The sequence below is a fragment of the Phocoena phocoena genome, chromosome 4, assembly GCF_963924675.1.
Source record: "Phocoena phocoena chromosome 4, mPhoPho1.1, whole genome shotgun sequence".
Lineage (NCBI taxonomy): Eukaryota > Metazoa > Chordata > Mammalia > Artiodactyla > Phocoenidae > Phocoena > Phocoena phocoena.
Window position 1 is genome coordinate 65,245,404 of NC_089222.1, and position 21,091 is coordinate 65,266,494.

The 21,091-nt window shown below is 39.2% G+C and overlaps 1 protein-coding gene across 3 annotated transcripts; it reads left to right on the forward strand.

Annotated features, from left to right (window-relative positions):
- Positions 1-1,358: 1,358 nt before the first annotated feature.
- Positions 1,359-19,736, forward strand: FETUB (fetuin B). Of its 3 annotated transcripts, XM_065876633.1 has the most exons (7): positions 1,359-1,586; positions 1,919-2,029; positions 3,582-3,669; positions 5,737-5,906; positions 6,621-6,719; positions 18,260-18,343; positions 19,362-19,736. In XM_065876633.1, the coding sequence occupies exons 1-7, from the start codon at positions 1,359-1,361 to the stop codon at positions 19,734-19,736; spliced, it is 1,155 nt and encodes a 384-aa protein (XP_065732705.1). The 3 variants fall into 3 exon arrangements, with proteins under 3 accessions (XP_065732705.1, XP_065732706.1, XP_065732707.1); XM_065876634.1 differs by lacking the exon at positions 1,919-2,029; XM_065876635.1 differs by lacking the exons at positions 1,919-2,029; positions 3,582-3,669 and having other exon boundaries at positions 1,359-1,590.
- The last annotated feature ends 1,355 nt before the right edge of the window (positions 19,737-21,091 follow it).

A 21,091-nucleotide genomic window follows, 5' to 3' on the forward strand; every position in this document is an offset into this window, starting at 1 on the left:
GATACTGAATATAGTTCCCTGTGCTATACAGTAGGACCTTGTTGTTTATCTATTTTATATATAGTAGTTTGTATCTGCTAATCCAAAACTCTTAATTTATCCCCCCCTCACCCCTTTCTCCTTTGTTAACCATAAGCTTGTTTTCTATGTCTGTGAGTCTGTTTCTGTTTTGTAAATAAGTTCATTTGTGTCATATTTTAGATTTCACATATAAGCAATATCATATATTTGTCTTTGTCCTACTTCACTTAGTATGATAATCTTTAGGTCCATCCATGTTGCCACAAATGACATTATTTCATTCTTTTTTATGGCTGAGTAACATTCCATGAGATATATATATATATAAAATCTCACATCTTCTTTATCCATTCATCTGTCAATGGACACTTAGATTGCTTCCATGACTTGGCTATTGTAAATAGTGCTGTTAAGAACATTGGGGTGCATATATCTTTTTGAATTAAGAGCTTCCTCTGGATATATGCCCAGGAGTGAAATTGCTGGATCATATGACAACTCTATTTTTAGTATTTTAAGGAAGCTCCATACTGTTCTCCATAGTGGCTGCCCCAATTTACATTCCCACCAACAGTGCAACACACCCTCTCCAGCATTTATTATTTGTAGCCTTTTTAATAATGGCCATTCTGACTGGTGTGACGTGATACCTCATTGTAGTTTTGATTTGCATTTCTCTAATAATTAGCAATGTTGAGCATTTTTTCATGTGCCTATTGGCCATCTGTATATATGCTAAACAAAACTGTTTCTAGCCAGATCCCAAAATGCTTTAGGAATCTCACGTGGGCCTTTATGTAGATGATATGGGGTTAAAGCCCTTTTTCAGATATAACAAGAGTGGTGATCCTGGGAGGTGGAGCATGAAGTCACTGAGCCCCGTTAGCACCGTGATTCCGGGCTCCAAGATGGAGATAAAAATCAGTGTGGCCAGGACATCAGCTAGAAGCAAGGTGCTAGGGGCATATTCTGACTCAGCTGGAGCCCTGGACACAAACCAGAACTCAATCATGACCTCTTGGGAGCCTTGACCCAAGGGTTTATTTTGATTTCTTGGGAAACGGTTAGGAAACTGACATCTGTTTACATGTAAACATGAATGTGAGATTACTCAGGGGTCTAAGGTTACAGATAGTGGCAAATCCCATCCAAAGTACTGACTCAGGGAAATCCACATTTAGAATTCAAAGAGATAAAATAGGACATTGTGCTTCAAAACCTGATCACTGGTTTAGCTTGCAATCACAAAGCTGCTCAAGTTGTCCTCAGAGCCCTATAAACAGCCCGGTGCCTGCAGCTCTGCATACTGACCCCTCCTGGGCCTTGCCCCCCACAGGATGAGTCTGTTCCTACCTCTGGCGCTCTGCACCCTGGCCGCCTGCTGTGGGGCTGTATCTCCACCCCAGCCAGCCCCCAGCCCCTCGCATCTCCTCTCCCTTGCCTGCAACAGCTCATATGTGCTGGATATCGCGAACTTCATCCTGCAGGACATCAACAGGGACCGAGAGGACGGCTACGTGCTGAGCCTCAACCGAGTGAGCGATGCCCGTGAACACACACAAGAGGTAAGTGGCAGTACCCTCTGGGGCAGGTGTTTGCACAATTCGGGGAGGCTGGCCAGGGCACGGGAACCCAGAGACACCTGTTGGCAGGTGTTTTCCAAATCAGGAACCCTGTTAGTACATGTTGCTCTCCTCTGCCAGGGTGCTACAGGTTCCTACTGTTATTAGAAACAAGTGCTAACGGTATCTGCTCAGAAATGTGTGTCCCACCGTTTATAAGAAATCTTCACAAACGTCATAGCCTTTGGCTTTGCCATAAAACAGGGACCTTTTTTGCTGGTATTTAGGAGTTTCTGCTTCATGTGGGTTGTACATTTCTCCTCCCCTTCCCACAGGCTGGTCTGGGGTCTCTGTTCTATTTCATGCTGGACGTGTTAGAGACTGGCTGCCATGTGCTCAGCAGGAGGTCGTGGAAGAATTGTGGGGTGAGGACCTTACATGAATCGGTAAGTACTTGTGTCCAGGAACTCGAGGGGGAAAACTAGGTGTTCTCTGTCTACAGCATGAAGATGGTTCAATTGTGCCATCTTTAAATGTCCCTCTTTAAAATCTCTTTGGCGGGGTGCCTATGTGGTTATTCCAATTCTACAGACAAAATAGAGTTTAATCAGAGGGGTGTCTGAGGCTCCCACTGGGGTCATGACACCAGAATTGAAAAGTTGCCCCCAAATTATTTCCTACATCCAAGACCTTTCTGTAGGCTCTGAGCTAGTGTTTAAATTGAGAAAAAAAGATCTGAAGTGTAGTGCTCTAGAAGTATGTCTAAGGAAAACTGTAGAAGTAATGGAGGGGGAACTTTTTAATTTGTTTTATTTTGCTTTAGTTTGTTTCACTGAACACTGATATGAGATTTGAGGCTGAACACAGGGAGGGCTATGGTATGGGAGCTCTCAGAGGTGCCATGGAAGGATTTCCTGGAATCATAGAACCTAAAGGGAGTCAGAATTGATCCTATTAAAGATGACCATAGAAGAGGCTTGAAAATAACATAGTCAGTTTTCATTTGGTTCTCAATTATCCTGAGATTATTTTCATTAATTTATATGAAATTTTATGAGTACAGGAGTGTGATATAAGTGTTTAGAAGTGAACTATTTGACCAAGATATCTTTTTCTAATCATTTAACCAAATTTGTCAAACTGCACCTACCTGGTTTTGAAAAGCAAATAGTCTATTTACTGTATTGTGAATTACATTTGTTAAGGTGACACTAGCTGCTATAACACATACACTAAAAAGCGTATACTGATTGCAAAATGATAGAAGTTGATCCCCATTCACATAAAGTTCAAAATAGAAATTCTTGATCAGGAAGGGGCCTTCCTCCAGGAGTGATTTGGAGACCCAGGTACCTTCCATGTTGTGGCCCTAGACTCTGCTGCCTTCAGCTCATGGCTTCTGTGGTCCCCATGCTCATCTGCATCGAGATATGGAAAGGGAAAGAGCACGGAGGACAGACAGCACGTGGGAGAGCTTTATGGGCTAGACCTGGAAGTGCTTACACATCACTTCTGCTCACCATGCTGTGGTTAGAACTCAGTTACACACAGTCTCACCTAAGCAGGAAGGAGGCTGGGAAGAAGGCAAGCTGTGTCTCAGGAGAAGGTTAAACTGTCTAATGATCAGCTGGCCGTTTCCCCACCCCAAACTACTAAAATTGACCTTAAGTTTCTTGTTCTTTAAAAATGAAATGTCCAAGGCTTCCCTGGTGGCGCAGTGGTTGAGAGCCTGCCTGCCGATGCAGGGGACACGGGTTCGTGCCCCGGTCCGGGCAGATCCCACATGCCACGGAGTGGCTGGGGCCGTGGGCCGTGGCCGCTGAGCCTGCGCGTCCGGAGCCTGTGCTCCGCAACGGGAGAGGCCACAGCAGTGAGAGGCCCGCGTACCGCAAAAAAAAAAAAAAAAAAAAAAAAAAAGAAATGTCCAATTTCATTCTGGGGGTATTTAAAAGTCTTAGTTCATTCCACTGCGTCATAAAATGTATTTGTTGGTTCCAGGTTTATGGTCAATGCAAAGCAATATTTTACATTAATAAGGCAAGAAGAATTTTCTATTTACCTGCTTATAATTGTACTCTTCGCCCAGGTAAGAGATCACTTCGATTTTGTGCATTTTAATAATAGATGGAAAAAGAGTATTTAGCTATACTATGCTATAGTGTATAGGGTTTCTCCCATCCTTACTTCCTATTCATTCCAAAGCCAAGTTCTTCATATATCCAACACTTGCACTGCTCCTCTTCCCACAATTAATCTACATTGTGTCCTACATCAAATCCTAAATTTTCAGTCAGACATAAATGGCATAACCTCTTTGACTGGTCCCCAGGCTTCCTTTCTAGCTATTTCTGCCTTATTTCCTTGACTATACCAACTCTGCCCTCCATTCAACTGGATCGCTCACTATTTTCTGAATACACATCACACTTTCCAATCTCTGCATCTTGTTTGTTCTTCTCCCTCTGCTGAGGATGCCCTCCACCGATAACCTCTGCCCTTGGAACTCATAAGCGTTCTTTAAAGATCATTGTCAATGCTGCTTCCTCCACCACGTCCTCTATTCAAGAAGCTCCCCCTCCCCTCAAAAGACAAACAAAAAGTGGTGCTTTCCTATTCTACAGCCCTATACAACTTTAACCTAACCATTCATGGAGTACAGACCATGCACTGCCTTGATTTGGGGTCTTCTGTCTTATATTGTGTAGAACGTTTTATCCCTTCTTCCTCTCTGCTACAACTCTCCCCCAGTTCCTATCAAGTGTAAGGAGTCTGTAATATCATTGAATAAATTAATAAATACATACATTCATTCTGGGTCTCTCTTTGAACAGCAAGCATCCATGGCATGGGAAAATAGGATATGGCTACTCATCAAACTATTATGTGTGTGTGACTCCCCTGGGAGATCTTGTTCAAGTACAGATTCTGATTCCATAGGTATGGGGCAGGGCCTGAGGTTCTGCATTTCTAACAAGCTCTAGGTGATAATAATGCTGTTGGTTCCTTTGAGAGGGCAGCAGATCTAAACCTTCCTGGTTGTGAAGATGAGACTCGCCTAAATTAGAGGACAACAGCCAGTAAAACGGATCAGGTCTTAAATGGAAGTCCTAGGTACCTGAGGTATGGGAGGTCAGGAAATGACATGTGGGGATGGTGCCGGGAGTGACAGCTGTGGGTGTAACTTCCCCACAAAATGCCCGAATACATCCAAATAAACACACAGTTGATCAAAACCATGTGCTTGCTTTGTCAAAACAACTTCTAGACAAGTTTCCTAGGCTGACTTTTATACAAGTTTTGCCACCCCCAGCTCCTCCCGATCAGACATTCTAGCTGTACCATTAGTGTGATTATCCTATCCAGTCATACAGTGGTTTGATCAACTTTTATTTTCCAGCTTACTTGCATTTTCTAACCAAAGAGGGTGTGCTTCCACCTTCCATATGTCATTCACTCACTCATTCATTCAGCAGGTGTTTACTAAGCACCAACCATGCATTAGACATTATGTTAGGTGTTGGCAACTAAAAGGTAAATAAAACGTGACGGTAATGAAATCCCAACTCAGTCTGCTTTACAGAGGCAATAATGGTGGAAGATATTGAGCTAATTAGGAAAATGTTCTTATACCAATATACAGTTGACCCTTGAACAACATGGGTTTGAACTAACTATCATGGTCCACTCATACATGGATTTTTTTTTCACTAAATACATACTGTAATATTACACTATATGCAGTTGGTTGAATCCATGGATGCAGAACTGTGGATACGGAGGGCTGAATGTAAAGTTAAACTGGGATTTTTGGCTGTCTGGAGGGTCAGCACCCCTAACCGCCGTGTTGTTCAAGGGTCAACTGTACTATATTATGTATTTTTTAACTAAATGCCTAGGGTAAAAAAATTTGTGTAAGGTGAAAAAATATTGCTTTTTTTCCTTTTAAATTATGAAAGTAATACACGCTCATTGCAGAAAACTCTGCAGTAAGCTAACTTTCTTTCTAAATAATGCTTTTCCACTCCATCCTTGACAAAGCTGAGCATTATCTTTTTTTCTTTCAATCTCTGCTTCTGTTGTGATCATATGATTTATAGAATTATGTATCATTAAGGAGTTTTATTTTTAAACTTGCTCCCTTTGGCATCAACAGTTTCTCGAAGTAAGATTACCACGATGTGCCCTGACTGCCCCAGCTCCAGCCCCTATGATTTGTCAAACCCCAAGTTCCTGGAAACTGCTACTGAGTCTCTTGCAAAATACAACAATGAGAGACCCTCGAAGCAGTATTCTCTTGTCAAAATCACCAAGACTTCTAAGCAGGTGAGGCTGAAAGGCCAGTTACAACAATATGTCTCATAACTGTTGCTATCGCTATCGAGGCCCTCTTTTTGATTAGAACCCTAAAAGCCTTTGCTTCATTCCCTACCTTTGGTAACCCTGATGCACATTCAATCATGTTTTAGTTTTTGAGTCATTCCATGGGATTTCCGTTAGAGTTGTGTGGTATGATTTTACTTCATTGCCCTGAAGGCAAGAAGGGAAATGGACTCACAGTCTCCTCGGGCTATTCTACTTAGGTTCACTATTTACTACCACATTCCCATATCTGGTTGACCTTGGACCACTTAGCAAGTCAAGTTCTACTCTGCGTTTTAAGTACAGGAGTGGATGTTGAGTTTTATGGGTTAGGGGAAATGTTCATTTGTACCTAAATTATGTTGATATCTATCATATGGAGAAAAGCTAATTTAAAAACAAATTTACATGAGGAAAAATAAGCTCACCCAGGGGAAGGTTTTTAGAGCCCAGTTAAATCCTTAAGAAGGGAAGAAAGGTATGGTGATTATGTTTTCTAAACAACAAAATCATAATACGTGGTTTGATCATGGTGGGGATTACAGGGACAAAAAGAGACCTGTGTTGACAATGACTCTGGGAATGTATGGTTTCTGTAAATATAATGTTGCCAAATCTGACTCATTTCTCCACTTGAGAAGGTTTGATTTTTATTTCTCACCTCTTGTCTCCTACCAGTGGGTGTTTGGCCCTGCCTACTTTGTAGAATATTTAATCAAAGAGTCATGTACCCAGTCCCAGGCTAGCAGCTGTGCACTTCAGCCCCCTAACTCTGTGGTGAGTATTGTTGACTGTCTTCATAATTTAAGCTTTGTGCTCACAGATCATCTATATATGTTTATTGAGCATAAATTATACATGAAATGTTGTAATGCATGAGACACTTTTCTTCCGCTTAAGGAGCAACTGACTAGTTAGAGATGGCCCAGATGCAATAGTATTTGATTGTAAATGCAGTTTTCATCAGCAATGTGATGCCTTTGCCAAAAATGATCATAGGAGGTTATAAAAATATAAACAAATCTCCTCAGTGGTTGGTGGTAGTCCTGCTTTTATCCAAACAGACCCAGTTACATTTGGAATACAGCATGGTGTTCCATTCCTTGGACCACTCTTTAAGAAGGACAATGTGAAACAGGGCTTCTTTCAAAGAATGCAGCCAAGATGGGGAGGGTGCCCTGAAACTATCTGAAGCACACCTAGTAGGAATGTCAATTGGCAAAATGTATTGTAGCACAATTAGGAAAAATGCAAGCATTTTTCCCCCTTATTCACTTAGTTATAATAAAATTTTATTAAGATATAATTCACACACCATAAAATGCACCGTTTTCAGGTATACAAGTCAGTGTTTTTTAGTCTATTCATAGAGTTGTGCTGTCATCACCACTATCTAATCTTAGAATATTTTCATCAGCCCAAAAAGAAACTCCACATCCATTAGCAGTCATTCCCTTTGCCCTCTCACCTATGCCCCGGGAAGCCACTAGTCTACTTACTGACTCTATGACTACATTTTTTGAACATTTTATATAATGGAACCACACTGTATGTGGCCTTTTGTGTCTGGCTTCTTTCACTTAGCAAAATGTTTTCAAGGGTTATCCTTGTTCAGCATTGATATATCAGTGCTTCATTTCTTTTAATGGCCAAATAATATTTCATTGCATGGATATACCATGTATTGTTTATCCATTCAACAGTTGATTGATATTTGAGTTGTTTCCTCATTTGAGATGTTATGAATAGTACTACTATGAACATTTGTGTATAAGTTTTTTTCTTTTGGCTTGCGGGATTTTAGTTCCCCAACCAAGGGTTGAACCTAGGCCCATGGCAGTGAAAGCACCGAGTCCTAACCACTGGACGGCCAGGGAATTCCCTGTGTATAAGTTTTTATGTATAGATATGTTTTCATTTCTTTTGAGTACACACCTTGGAGTGGGACTGCTGGGTCATATGAGAATTCTGTGTTTAACCTTTTAACTAACTGCAAACTGTTTTCCAAAGTGATGGCACCAGTTTCATAATCCCATCAGCAACAGGTGAGGGTTTCAATTTCTTCATGCTTTTGCCAATGCTTATTATTATTATCTGTCCTTTTTATTATAGCTATCTTACTGAGTATGAAGTAGTCTCTCATTTTGGTTATATTTGAATTTTCTGAATGGCTAATGATTGAGTATCTTTTAATGTGCTTTTGGCCATTTGTATGTATTCTTTGGAGGAAAGTCTATTCAAATCCTTTGTCATTTAAAACTTAGATTATTTATCTTTTTATTGTTGAATTGTAAGAATTCTTTACATATTCTGGATATAATCCCCTTATCAGATATATGATTTTCAAATATTTTCTCCCATTCTCTGATTTGTCTATTCATTTTCTTGATGATGTTCTTCGAAGTACAAAAATTTTTTAATTTTAATGAAATCTTCTTTATATTTTTTCTTTTGTTGAATGTGCTTTTTGTGTCATATCTAAGAATCCATTACTTAATCCAGGATCATTAAGATTTACTCCTCTGTATTCCTCTAAGAGTTTTATAGTTTTAGCTGTAGGTCTCTGACCCTTTTTTTTTTTTGGCCACACTGCATGGCATGTGGGATCTTAGTTGCATGCGGGATCTTAGTTCCCCGACCAGGGATCAAACCCCTGTCCCTGCATTGGAAGCACAGAGTCTTATCCACTGGACAGCCAGGGAAGTCCCCTCTGACCCATTTTTGAGTTAATTTTTATATATGATATGCGGTAGGAGGTTCAACTTCATTCTTCTGCTTGTGGATCTCCAGTTGTCCCAGGACCGTTGGTTGAAAAGGCTATGATTTCCCCCATTTAATTGTATTGACATATTTTTGAAGATCAACTGACTATAAATGTAAGAGATTTTTTTGTTTTTGAATTTTGTTTTTTGCGGTACGCGGGCCTCTCACTGTTGTGGCCTCTCCCGTTGCGGAGCACAGGCTCTGGACGTGCAGGCTCAGCGGCCAAGCCGTTCTGTGGCATGTGGGATCTTCCTGGACTGGGGCACGAACCCATGTCCCCTGCATCAGCAGGTGGACTCCCAACCACTGCGCCACCAGGGAAGCGCTTTTTTCTGAATTTTATTTTATTTATTTTTTTATACAGCAGGTTGTTATTAGTCATCAGTTTTATACACATCAGTGTATACATGTTGATCCCAATCTCCCAATTCATCACACCACTACCACACCCCCTGCCACGTCCCCCCCTTGGTGTCCATACATTTGTTCTCTACATCTGTGTCTCAATTTCTGCCCTGCAAACCAGTTCATCTGTACCATTTTTCTAACTCCATATATATGCATTAATATACGATATTTGTTTTTCTCTTTCTGTTTTTCTCTTACTTCACTCTGTATGACAGTCTCTAGATCCATCCACGTCTCAACAAAAAACCCAATTTCGTTCCTTTTTATGGCTAATATTCCATTGTATATATGTATCACATCTTCTTTATCCATTTGTCTGTCGATGGGCATTTAGGTTGCTTCCATGACCTGGCTATTGTAAGTAGTGCTGCAATGAACATTGGGATGCATGTGTCTTTTTGAATTATGGTTTTCTCTGGGTATATGCCCAGTAGTGGGATTGCTGGGTCATATAGTAATTCTATTTTTAGTTTTTTAAGGAACCTCCATACTGTTCTCCATAGTGGCTGTATCAATTTACATTCCCACCAACAGTGCAAGAGGGTTCCCTTTTCTCCACACCCTCTCCAGCATTTGTTGTTTGTACATTTTCTGATGATGCCCATGCTAACTGGTGTGAGGTGATACCTCACTGTAGTTTTGATTTGCATTTCTCTAATAATTAGTGATGTTGAGCAGCTTTTCATGTGCTTCTTGACCATCTGTATGTCTTCTTTGGAGAAATGTCTATTTAGGCCCTCTGCCCATTTTTGGATTGGGTTGTTTGTTTTTTTTAATATTGAGCTGCATGAGCTGTTTATATATTTTGGAGATTAATCCTTTGTCTGTTGATTCGTTTGCAAATATTTTCTCCCATTCTGAGGGTTGTCTTTTTGTCTTTTTTATGGTTTCCTTTGCTGTGCAAAAGCTTTTAAGTTTCATTAGGTCCCATTTGTTTATTTTTGTTTTTCTTTCCATTACTCTAGGATGTGATCAAAAAAGACCTTGCTGTGATTTACGTCAAAGAGTGTTCTTCCTATGTTTTCCTCTAAGAGTTTTATAGTGTCCGGTCTTACATTTAGGTCTGTAATCCATTTTGAGTTTATTTCACTGTATGGTGTTAGGGAGTGTTCTAATTTCATTCTTTTACATATAGCTGTCCAGTTTTCCCAGCACCACTTATTGAAAAGACTGTCTTTTCTCCATTGTATATCCTTGTCTCCTTTGTCATAGATTAGCTGACCATAGGTGTATGGGTTTATCTCTGGGCTTTCTATCTTGTTCCATTGATCTATATTTCTGTTTTTGTGCCAGTACCATATTGTCTTGATTACTGTAGCTTTGTAGTGTAGTCTGAAGTCAGGGGGTCTGATTCCTCCAGCTCCACTTTTTTCACTCAAGACTGCTTTGGCTATTCGGGGTTTTTTGTGTCTCCATACAAATTTTAAGATTTTTTTGTTCTAATTCTTTAAATTATGCCATTGGTAATTTGATAGGGCTTGCATTGAATCTGTAGATTGCTTTGGGTAGTATAGTCAATTTCACAATATTGATTCTTCCAATCCAAGAACATGGTATATCTCTCCATCTGTTGGTATGATCTTTAATTTCTTTCATCAGTAGACATAGTTTTCTGCCTAGGTAGGAAACTTTTGCCTTTTGTCTCCCTAGTTAGGTTTATTCATAGGTATTTTATGCTTTTTGTTGCAATGGTAAATGGGAGTATTTCCTTAATTTCTCTTTCAGATTTTTCATCATTAGTGTATAGGAATGCAAGAGATTTCTGTATTTTTGTATCCTGCAACTTTATCAAATTCATTGATTAGCTCTAGTAGTTTTCTGGTGGCATCCTTAGGATCCTCTATGTACAGTATCATGTCATCTGCAAACAGTGACAGTTTTACTCCTTCTTTTCAATTTGTATTCCTTTTATTTCTTTTTCTTCTCGATTGCCATGGCTAGGACTTCCAAAACTATGTTGAATAATAGTGGTGAGAGTGGACATCCTTGTCTTGTTCCTGATTTTAGAGGAAATGCTTTCAGTTTTTCAGCATTGAGAATGATGTTTGCTGTGGGTTTGTCATATATGGCCTTTATTATGTTGAGGTAGGTTCCCTCTATGCCCACTTTCTGGAGAGTTTTTATCATAAATGGGTGTTGAATTTTGTCAAAAGCGTTTTCTGCATCTATTGAGATGATCATATGGTTTTTATTCTTCAGTTTGTTAATATGGTGTATCACATCGATTGATTTGCATATATTGAAGGATCCTTGCATCCCTGGGATGAATCCCACTTGATCATGATGTATGATCCTTTTAATGTGTTGTTGGATTCTGTTTGCTAGTATTTTGTTGAGGATTTTTGCATCTATATTCATCAGTGATATTGGTCTGTAATTTTCTTTTCTTGTAGTATCTTTGTCCGGGTTTGGTGTCAGGGTGATGGTGGCCTCGTAGAATGAGTTTGGGAGTGTTCCTTCCTCTGCAATTTTTTGCAAGAGTTTGAGAAGGATGGGTGTTAGCTCTTCTCTAAATATTTGATAGAATTCACCTGTGAAGCCATCTGGTACTGGGCTTTTGTTTGTTGGAAGATTTTTAATCACAGTTTCAATTTCATTACTTATGATTGGTCTGTTCATATTTTCTATTTCTTCTTGGTTCAGTCTTGGAAGGCTATACCTTTCTAAGAATTTGTCCATTTCTTCCAGGTTCAATTGTCTTAAATTTACTGAGGCTTGATTTGTGACCCAAGATGTGATGTATCCTGGAGAATATTCCATGCACACTTGAGAAGAAAGTGTAATCTGCGGTTTTTGGATGGAATGTCTTATAAATATCAATTAAATCTATCTGGTCTATTGTGTCATTTAAACCTTGTGTTTCCTTAATTCTGTGTTTGGATGATCTGTCCATTGGTGTAACTGAGGCATTAAAGTTCCCCACTATTATTGTGTTACTGTCGATTTCCTCTTTTACAGCTGTTAGCAGTTGCCTTATGGATTGATGTGCTCCTATGTTGGGTGCATATATATTAATAATTGTTATATCTTCCTCTTGGATTGATCCCTTGATCATTATGTAGTGTCCTTCTTGTCTCTTGTAACATTCTTTATCTTAAAGTCTATTTTATCTGATATGAGTATTGCTACTCCAGCTTTCTTTTGATTTCCATTTGCATGGAATATCTTTTTCCAACCCCTCACTTTCAGTCTGTATGTGTCCCTAGGTCTGAAGTGGGTCTCTTGTAGACAGCATATATATAGGTCTTGTTTTTGTATCCATTCAGCAAGCCTGTGTCTTTTGGTTGGAGCATTTAATCCATTCACATTTAAGGTAATTATCGATATGTATGTTCCTATGACCATTTTCTTAGTTGTTTTGGGTTTGATTTTGTAGGTCCTTTTCTTCTCTCGTGTTTCCCACTTAGAGAAGTTCCTTTAGCATTTGTTGTAGAGCTGGTTTGGTGGTGCTGAATTCTCTTAGCTTTTACTTGTCTGTAAAGCTTTTCATTTCTCCATCGAATCTGAATGAGATCCTTGCTGGGTAGAGTAATGTTGGTTGTAGCTTCTTCCGTTTTATCACTTTAAGTATATCATTCTACTCCCTTCTGGCTTGTAGAGTTTCTGCTGAGAAATCAGCTGTTATCCTTATGGGAGTTCCCTTGTATGTTATTTGTCATTTTTCCCTTGCTGCTTTCAATAATTTCTCTTTGTCTTTAATTTTTGCCAATTTGATTATTATGTGTCTTGGTGTGTTTCTCCTTGGGTTTATCCTGTATGGGACTCTCTGCACTTCCTGGACTTGGGTGGTTATCTCCTTTCCCATGTTAGGGAAGTTTTTGACTACAATCTCTTCAAATATTTTCTCTGGTCCTTTCTCTCTCTCTTCTCCTTCTGGGACCCCTATAATGCGAATGTTGTTGCATTTAATGCTGTCCCAGAGGTCTCTTAGGCTGTCTTCATTTCTTTGCATTTCTTTTTTCTTTATTCTGTTCCGCAGCAGTGAATTCCATCATTCTGTCTTCCAGGTCACTTATCCGTTCTTCTGCCTCAGTTATTCTGCTATTGATTCCTTCTAGTGTAGTTTTCATTTCAGTTATTTTATTGTTCATCTCTATTTGTTTGTTCTTTAATTCTTCTAGGTCTTTGTTAAGCATTTCTTGCATATTCTCGATCTTTGCCTCCATTCTTTTTCTGAGGTCCTGGATCATCTTCACTATCATTATGCTGAATTCTTTTTCTGGAAGGTTGCCTATCTCCACCTCATTTAGTTGCTTTTCTGGGGTTTTATCTTGTTCTTTCATCTGGTACATAGCCTTTTCATCTTATCTATCTTTCTGTGAATGTGGTTTTTGTTCCACAGGCTGCAAGAATGTAATTCTTCTTGCTTCTGCTATCTGCTCTCTCTGTAAGGGTTTATTTTTATACCTTCAGTTTTACTCCATTGATCTGCATATCTATTCTTATACCAGTACCACACTATCTCCAATATTATAGTTTTGTAGTAAATTTTGAATTGAGAAGTCTGAGCCCTCCTATTTTGTTTTTCCTATTTAAGATTGTTTTGGGTATTTTGGATTCTTTGCATTTTCATAATAAATCAACTTTAGAATCAACTTGTCAGTTTCTATCTTTAAAAAGCAGGAAATTTGATAGGGATTTCATTGACTCTGTAGACCAATGTATATAGTAAGTACTGTCATCTTAAAATTAGTAATTCTTCCAGCCCATGAACATGGGATGTCTTTCCATTTGTTTAGGACTTTTTTTTTTTTTAATTCTTTTTTTTTTTTTTTTTAATTCTTTTTTTTTTTTTCTTTTTCGCGGTACGTGGGCCTCTCACTGTTGTGGCCTCTCCCGTTGCAGAGCACAGGCTCCGGATGCGCAGGCTCAGCGACCATGGCTCACGGGCCCGGCCACTGCCCGGCATGTGAGATCTTCCCGGACCGGGGCACGAACCCGCGTCCCCTGCATCGGCAGGTGGACTCTCAACCACTGCGCCACCAGGGAAGCCCTGTTTAGGACTTATTTAATTTCTTTCAACAATGTTTTGTAGTCTTCAGTGTCCAAAACTTTCACTTTTTTGTATAGCTAAGTATTTTGTCCTCTTTGATGCTGATATAATGTATTTGTCTTCTCAATTTTATTTTTGGATGGTTCATTGCAAATATGTAGAAGTATAATTGATTTTCATATTTTGATCTTGTATCCTGTAACCATGTTGAACTCGTTTTTATAGTTCTAATAGTTTTCTGGTAGAGTCCTTAGGATTTTCTGTATACAAGATCATGTCTTCTACAAATAGTTTTAGTTCTTCCTTTCCAATCTAAATGACTTTTAATTCTTACCTAATTTTCTTGACTAGAACTTCCAGTACAATGCTGAATAGAAATGGGGAGAGCAGACATCCTTATCTTAATTTGATTTTAGGAGGAAATCATTCAGTATTTCATCGTTTAATGTGATGGTAACTGTAGGCTTTTTATAGCTGCTTTTTTATCAAGTTGAGAAAGTTCCCATCTAGTCCTACTAGTTTATTGAATGCTTTTATCAAAAAACAGTGTTAGAGTTTGTCTCATGCCTTTTCTGTGTTAATGAGATAATCGTTTCGTTTTCTTTTTCTCCTTTTATCTATTAGTATTGTACATAACAATGATTTTTTTATATTAAAACAGACTTGTGCTTTGGGGATGAATCACAGTTGATCATGGTGTATAACCCCTTTTATATGTTTCTGAATTCAGAGTTTTAAAAAAGTTTATTTATTTATTTTTGGTTGTGTTGGGTCTTTGTTGCTGCATGCGGGCTTTCTCTAGCTGCAGCAAGCGGTGAATACTCTTCATTGCAGTGCACGGACTTCTCATTGTGGTGGCTTCTCTTGTTGTGAAGCATGGGCTCTAGGCACATAGGCTTCAGTAGTTGTGGCTCATGGGCTCTAGAGCGCAGGGTCAGTAGTTGTGGTGCACGGGCTTAGTTGCTCCGTAGCATGTGGGATCTTCCCAGACCAGGGCTTGAGCCCATGTCCCCTGCACTGGCAGGTGGATTCTTAACCACTGTGCCACCAGGGAAGTCCTGAATTCAGTTCGCCAGTGGTTGTTTATTTCTTTTAAAGATTTTTAATCTCATATTTATAAGAGACATTGGTCTGTAGTTTTTCTGTGTCATATCTGCCTGATTTTCATATGAGTTTAATATTGGCTTCATATAATGAATTGGGAAATTTTCCCTCCTCTTCTGTTTTATTTTGGAAGAATTTGTGAAAGGTTGATGTTCATTCTTCTTTAAATATTTGGTAGAATTCCCCAGTGAAGCCATCTGGGCCTGAGCTTACTTTGTGGGAAGATTATTTGATTAATAATTCAATCTCTTTACTTTTTGTAAGTCTATTCAGGTTTTATATTTCTTCTTGAGTAAGTTTTGGTAGTTCATATCTTCCTAGGAATTTGTCCATTTCATCTAAGTTATCCAATTTTCCAGCATACAATTGTTCATAGTATTCCATTTTTATTTCTGAAAGATTAGAAGTGATGTACCCTATTTAATTCCAATTTTAGTAGTTTGAGTCATTTTTTTCTTAGTCTATCTAAAGCTTTGCCAATTTTATTAAGTTTTTCAAAAAAGAATCAACTTTCAGTTTCATTTTTTTTCTCCGTTCTTTTTTTATTATCTAGTCCATTTATTTCCTGCCTACTCTTTATTGTAACCTTCTTTTTGTTTGCTTTGGGCTTAGTTTACTTTTCTTTTTCTAGCTTTTTAAGGTAGAAGTTTAGGTTATTGATTTACAATCTTTATTTGCTTATAACATAAGCATTTACATCTACAGATTTCCTTCTAAGAAATGATTGAGGTGCATCTCACAAGTTATACATGTTGTTTTTGTTTCCATTCATCTCCAAATATTTTCTAATTTTCCTTGTGATCTCTTCTTTGGCCAATTGGTTATTTAAGAGTGTTATTTAATGTCCACATATTTGTGAAAATTCCAATTTCCTTCTGTTATTCACATCTAATTTCATCCCATTGTGGTTGGGGAATGTACTCTGTGTGATCTCAATTCTTTTAAATGTATTGAAGCTTGTTTTATGGTTTAACATAAGGTATATCCTAGAGAAAGTTCCATGTACACTTGAGAAGAATGTGTATTCTGCTGTTGTTAGATAAAGCATTCTGTAATTGTCTATTAGGTTTAATTTGTTTATAGTGTTGTTCAAGACTTGTTTCTTTGTTGATGTTCTGCAAACTTGTTCTATCCATTATTGAAAATGAGGTTTCCAACTATTATTGTTGAATTATCTATGTCTTCCTTGAATTCTGTCAGGTTTTGCCTATGTACCTTGGGGCTCTATTATTAGGGGCATTATATTTATAGTTGTTGTGTCTTTCTAATAAATTGAGCCTTTTATCATTATAAAATGTTTTTCCTTGTCACTAGTAACGATTTTTGTCTTAAAGTAAATTTTGTCTGATATTTGTATAGCCATTCCCAGCTCTTTTTTGTTACTGTTTGCATTGTAAATTTTTTCCATCTTTTAATTTTCAACCCATGTGTGTCTTTGAATCTGAGCTATGTCTCTCAAAAGTCTTTCATAACCAGTCAATTGAATATTAAGGAATAATTGGGAAAATGTCTTCATCATCTTCTGTAGAATCTCCCTTTCTCACTTCTCAATGCCATCTTGGACAGATCACATAGCTTTCTGGTTATATTCGGTAATAAGAACAATTTCACTTAGATTATTAAGATTCACTTTCAGGTATTAAAAATCCCTTTTAGTCAATTCTGAATCAAAACTTCTATCTCACATCCAATTCAAAGCTTTCTCCTCCCTGTAGCTCAAGCCTGACCTAGAGCTTAGAACCTGCTGTGAGGAAGGAGTCAAGGTCTGTCCTTTCACTCTTTCTCCCCCTCCTGCAATCATTTATTTAACTGTGGCTCTTCCAAGTTCCAGGAAGAATGAGAGAGGAATTAGAGAAAAGAGTTTAAAGTCTTTTACATAACTGGACCTGCAGTTGTAATTTTCTCTTGGTCTACACTGGCCCTCTGTTTACACCTGAAAAAAATGTATACTCTATGACTCTAAAATTTCTCTTCTAGGAATTTACCCTAAGGATATATGAAAATAGCTTCAATGTTTAAACATAAAAAAATAGATTCAGGGCTTCCCTGGTGGCGCAGTGGTTGAGAGTCCGCCTGCCAATTCAGGGGACACGGGTTCATGCCCCGGTCCGGGAAGATCCCACATGCCGCAGAGTGGCTAGGTCCATGAGCCATGGCCGCTGAGCCTGCGCGTCCGGAGCCTGTGCTCCGCAATGGGAGAGGCCACAACAGTGAGAGGCCTGTGTACCGCCAAAAAAAAAAAAAAAAAAAATTAGGTTCAATCCAGCTTCTAACAAAAGAGAACTTGTTAAATAACACAGAGGAATATTAGGTAGCCATTATAAAGAAAATCATAGAAAACTATTCAGTGTCATAGACGGATTTTTACTATATATTGTTAAATGACAAAAGAGAGTTATAAAATATTATGAAGAGTATAATTCTATTTTTCTAGAAGAAAAATTATGTATGCATAGGAAGCAATGTTAGAAGGAAAGAAATCAAATCACTGCAGGAAACGGGTACCTTTCATGTAGTTACAGGTCTTTTTATTTTCTATTTGTTTATCCATATTCTAAATAACTGTTTATTACATTTCTAATAAGAAAATAAACTTATTTTATTTTTAAATAAAGAAAAGTTTAAGGAGATGAGAGTAGTCTTGTCTGAGAAGCAAAAACTCAGGTGGAACATACATAAAGAGCTGCTATATGAGAGATGAAAACAAGTTTTCTAGTTGACCCAAGGGTAGAAGTGTGGCCAAGAGATAGACCCAGATTTCTGTGTCTGTTCTATAGACACAGATTTCTGCTCAATACAAAGAATTTTCTAATAGAGTTTGTTCCTCAAGAAATCCTGAGTTTCTCTCATTGGAGGTAATTTAGCCTAGTTTGGGTGATTATTTGGTAGGGATGAGCTAAAGAATTGGCTCAGAGCCTACCTATTACATGGTAGGAGCATCAAAGTGTTGATTGGCTGTGTGTCTATGTAATCAGAAAGCAAGTTGATTTCCATTTATGATCATTGATAATCATAATACACATGTGACATTGTATTTTCCTTTTTTTAGCCTGTTGGTATTTGCCACGGTTCTCTTAGTGAACGAGCTTCAGAAAAGTCGGTCTCCGTGACTTGTGACTTCTTTAAATCAGAGGTATTTTTTAGTCTAATTGGTTGTCTTTCTGTGAATAAAAGAGCAGATTATTTTAGTTGCCCCTACCCTACCCTCTCCTTTTATTTTCCTAAAATCCATGATCACCACTTTATTCAGGGTGTCCTAAGGCCACATCCACAGGGTAGCTAAAAGAAAAACCTGTCACCCTTTCTTTTAGTTACAACATGGTCCATATGGCATAAGTAAGACCCCTGTAGCTTGAGTGTCTCAGGCATCTGAGGTATTAAATTCAGTGTCCCAAAGACTCTTACTCTGAACCATAGGTAGAAGTTGTTTCCATGGAAATACTGAATCCTTTTTCAGAAGTATTTATTGAGCACTTACCATAAGGCAGCCTGGTGTAGTTGAAAGGGTGGTTGAGACAGGCCACCTGGGTTCCAGTCCTGTTCTGCCACCTACAAGTTGTATGAACATGGACAATTTCCTACCTCTCTGAGTCTTGGTTGCCTCATCTATAGAATTGGATTGCAATACCTATCTCCTTCAGATCCCCATGAGTAACAGGTCAGAGGATCTGGTTGAAGGGCACTGCCCTGGGCCTGGCACAGAATAAACAGTCACCAGAGGTGGCTTCTTCTGCCACTACTAGGAGTGGGGAGACACCTTACTAGGGACTTTGAACAAGCCATCTTACCTCTCTGGATCATTGTTCAGCTGTGGAATTTGTGAAGCCTACAGTCAAGCTTCTAAAGGTTTGGTTCCCCCTGGCCCTTATCTGTTTTGCTTTTTAACCATTTATTTATTTAAAATTTTTTTTGGCTTATGGGATCTTAGGTCCCCAACGAGGGGTTTAACCACAGCCCATGGCAGTGAAAGCCTGGAGTCTTAACTACTAGATGCCAGGGAATTTCCTTTAAGCCCTTTAATCAGAGGCCCATCTAGCTAGTCTCCCTTTGAAAATTCCATCAGAAAGGCACAGAACAGCATAATCTAGTACCAGGCATGGCAGGGATTTTCTTGGAGGACATTCCCTTATTTGAAAGCATTCTTATTTCAGGATCCCACCCCTAGAGGTGAAAACTCTACTGTTAACCCGAGACCTGTGAACCTGTTCAAGGTGGAAGAGCCCCAGCAGACAAACACAGCTCCCACCAACTCATCAGCCAAAGCTGTGCCCAAAGGAACTGTCCAGTACCTTCCTGACTTGGATAACAAGCCTAAAGGTTCCCAGGGAACGGACCCTGTTGAGGCCTTCCCTGTGCAGCTGGATCTAGCCACAGATCCCCAAGGAGAACCACTGGATGTCTCCTTCCTCTTCCTGGAGCCTATGGAGGAGAAGCTGGTTGTCCTGCCTTTCCCCGCAAAAGAACAACACCCTGCTGAGTGCCCAGGACCAGCTCAAAAGGACAACCCTCTTATTCTCCCACCTTGAGAACCACGTGGAGGATCCTGGGCGACATACTGCCCTACAGGAGATGAGAGGCGCTGGGAAAAGGGGGACGGAGAAACAGTTCAAACATAGAGAAGGCTAATAAAGTATGTCTTTTTGACTCCTCTTGGTCTCATCATGTTGCCCGGAAATGGAAATAAGACTTAACTGTTCCCTTGCACACTGGACTGCATCCCTCCTAAATCACCCAAGGCCCCATGCCATGGATAGATGCCTCTCATATCGTCTGCCTCTCTCTTTGTAATGACTTCTTACTTTTAGCTAATTGTTTCTGATATAGGGCCTTACTTAAGAATGTCCTCATCTTTCTGAGGTTACCCTAAAACAAATAGACTGAAGGCATTTCTCCAGCAAAGATGGGTTTATTCAGGATCAGCAGAGGGTGGTGATTCGGGGTCTGCAACTGTGGAGAGCCACATGCAAGCCCCCAAACAGCAAGCGAAGGAGAAGGCCTTCATGGAGAGGAAAAGGAAGTTGGAAGGGCCATACTAAACAAAAAGTCTATGGCGCCAGGAAAGAAACGTCTTTCTTCTTCCTATAGGACTGTACTATCGTCACAGGTGAGAGCTCTCCCTTCTGGTCTCCCAACTCTATGAACTGAGGTTTCTGTTTATTAATTTTTAACCTTTCTCCCCTTTTAATCAAGATCTTTCTCTGAAAGCATCACTGATCAAGAGTCAGGTATTCTAGTTTCAATGGCTTTTTGTCATTCGGTGTCAGGAAGGACCTTTCCTTGGTGTAGTGTCTCAAATCGAAGGGAAAGTACGAAGATTAGAAACTTATTAAGGTCACCTTTAAATGATAAGAAGGGGTAAGAGGGAGAACTCTCAGGCCCTTTTTATCTAAAGTTCATATTTTATCAAGATCCTAGACATTGGAGATCATCTGAAGCATTCTATAATCAAAATTTTGGCAACAAGCTTCCAACAGGCCTGTTCTGGTTATCCTGGGAAAGCTGTCTCATCTGCTGTCATCTGCTTCAGTTCTGGGAAATCTTTACTTTCAGGTCACCAGATGATGGGCAGGTCCAATTAGGGTTTGGCACTTTCTTTAGGTGGGTCACATGAATCCAAGAGTCTATTCCTTGGAGTTTGGTGGCACAAGAGCTGGCTAGCAGTACCTGATAGAGGCCTTTCCATGAGGTTGAAGGAGAGTTCTTCTGGAGACGTCTTTTCAAAATAGATAAAATCTCCAGGTTGCAAGGTGTGATGCTTAAGGTCTTTTTCTCCCGAGGGCACACCGTGAAAAGATTACCTTACCAAAACATGGTTATTTTTAATAGAAACAATTAGGGCCTTGGCGATATTGGAATAGTTCTCCTTTATCAGTTGTGGGGC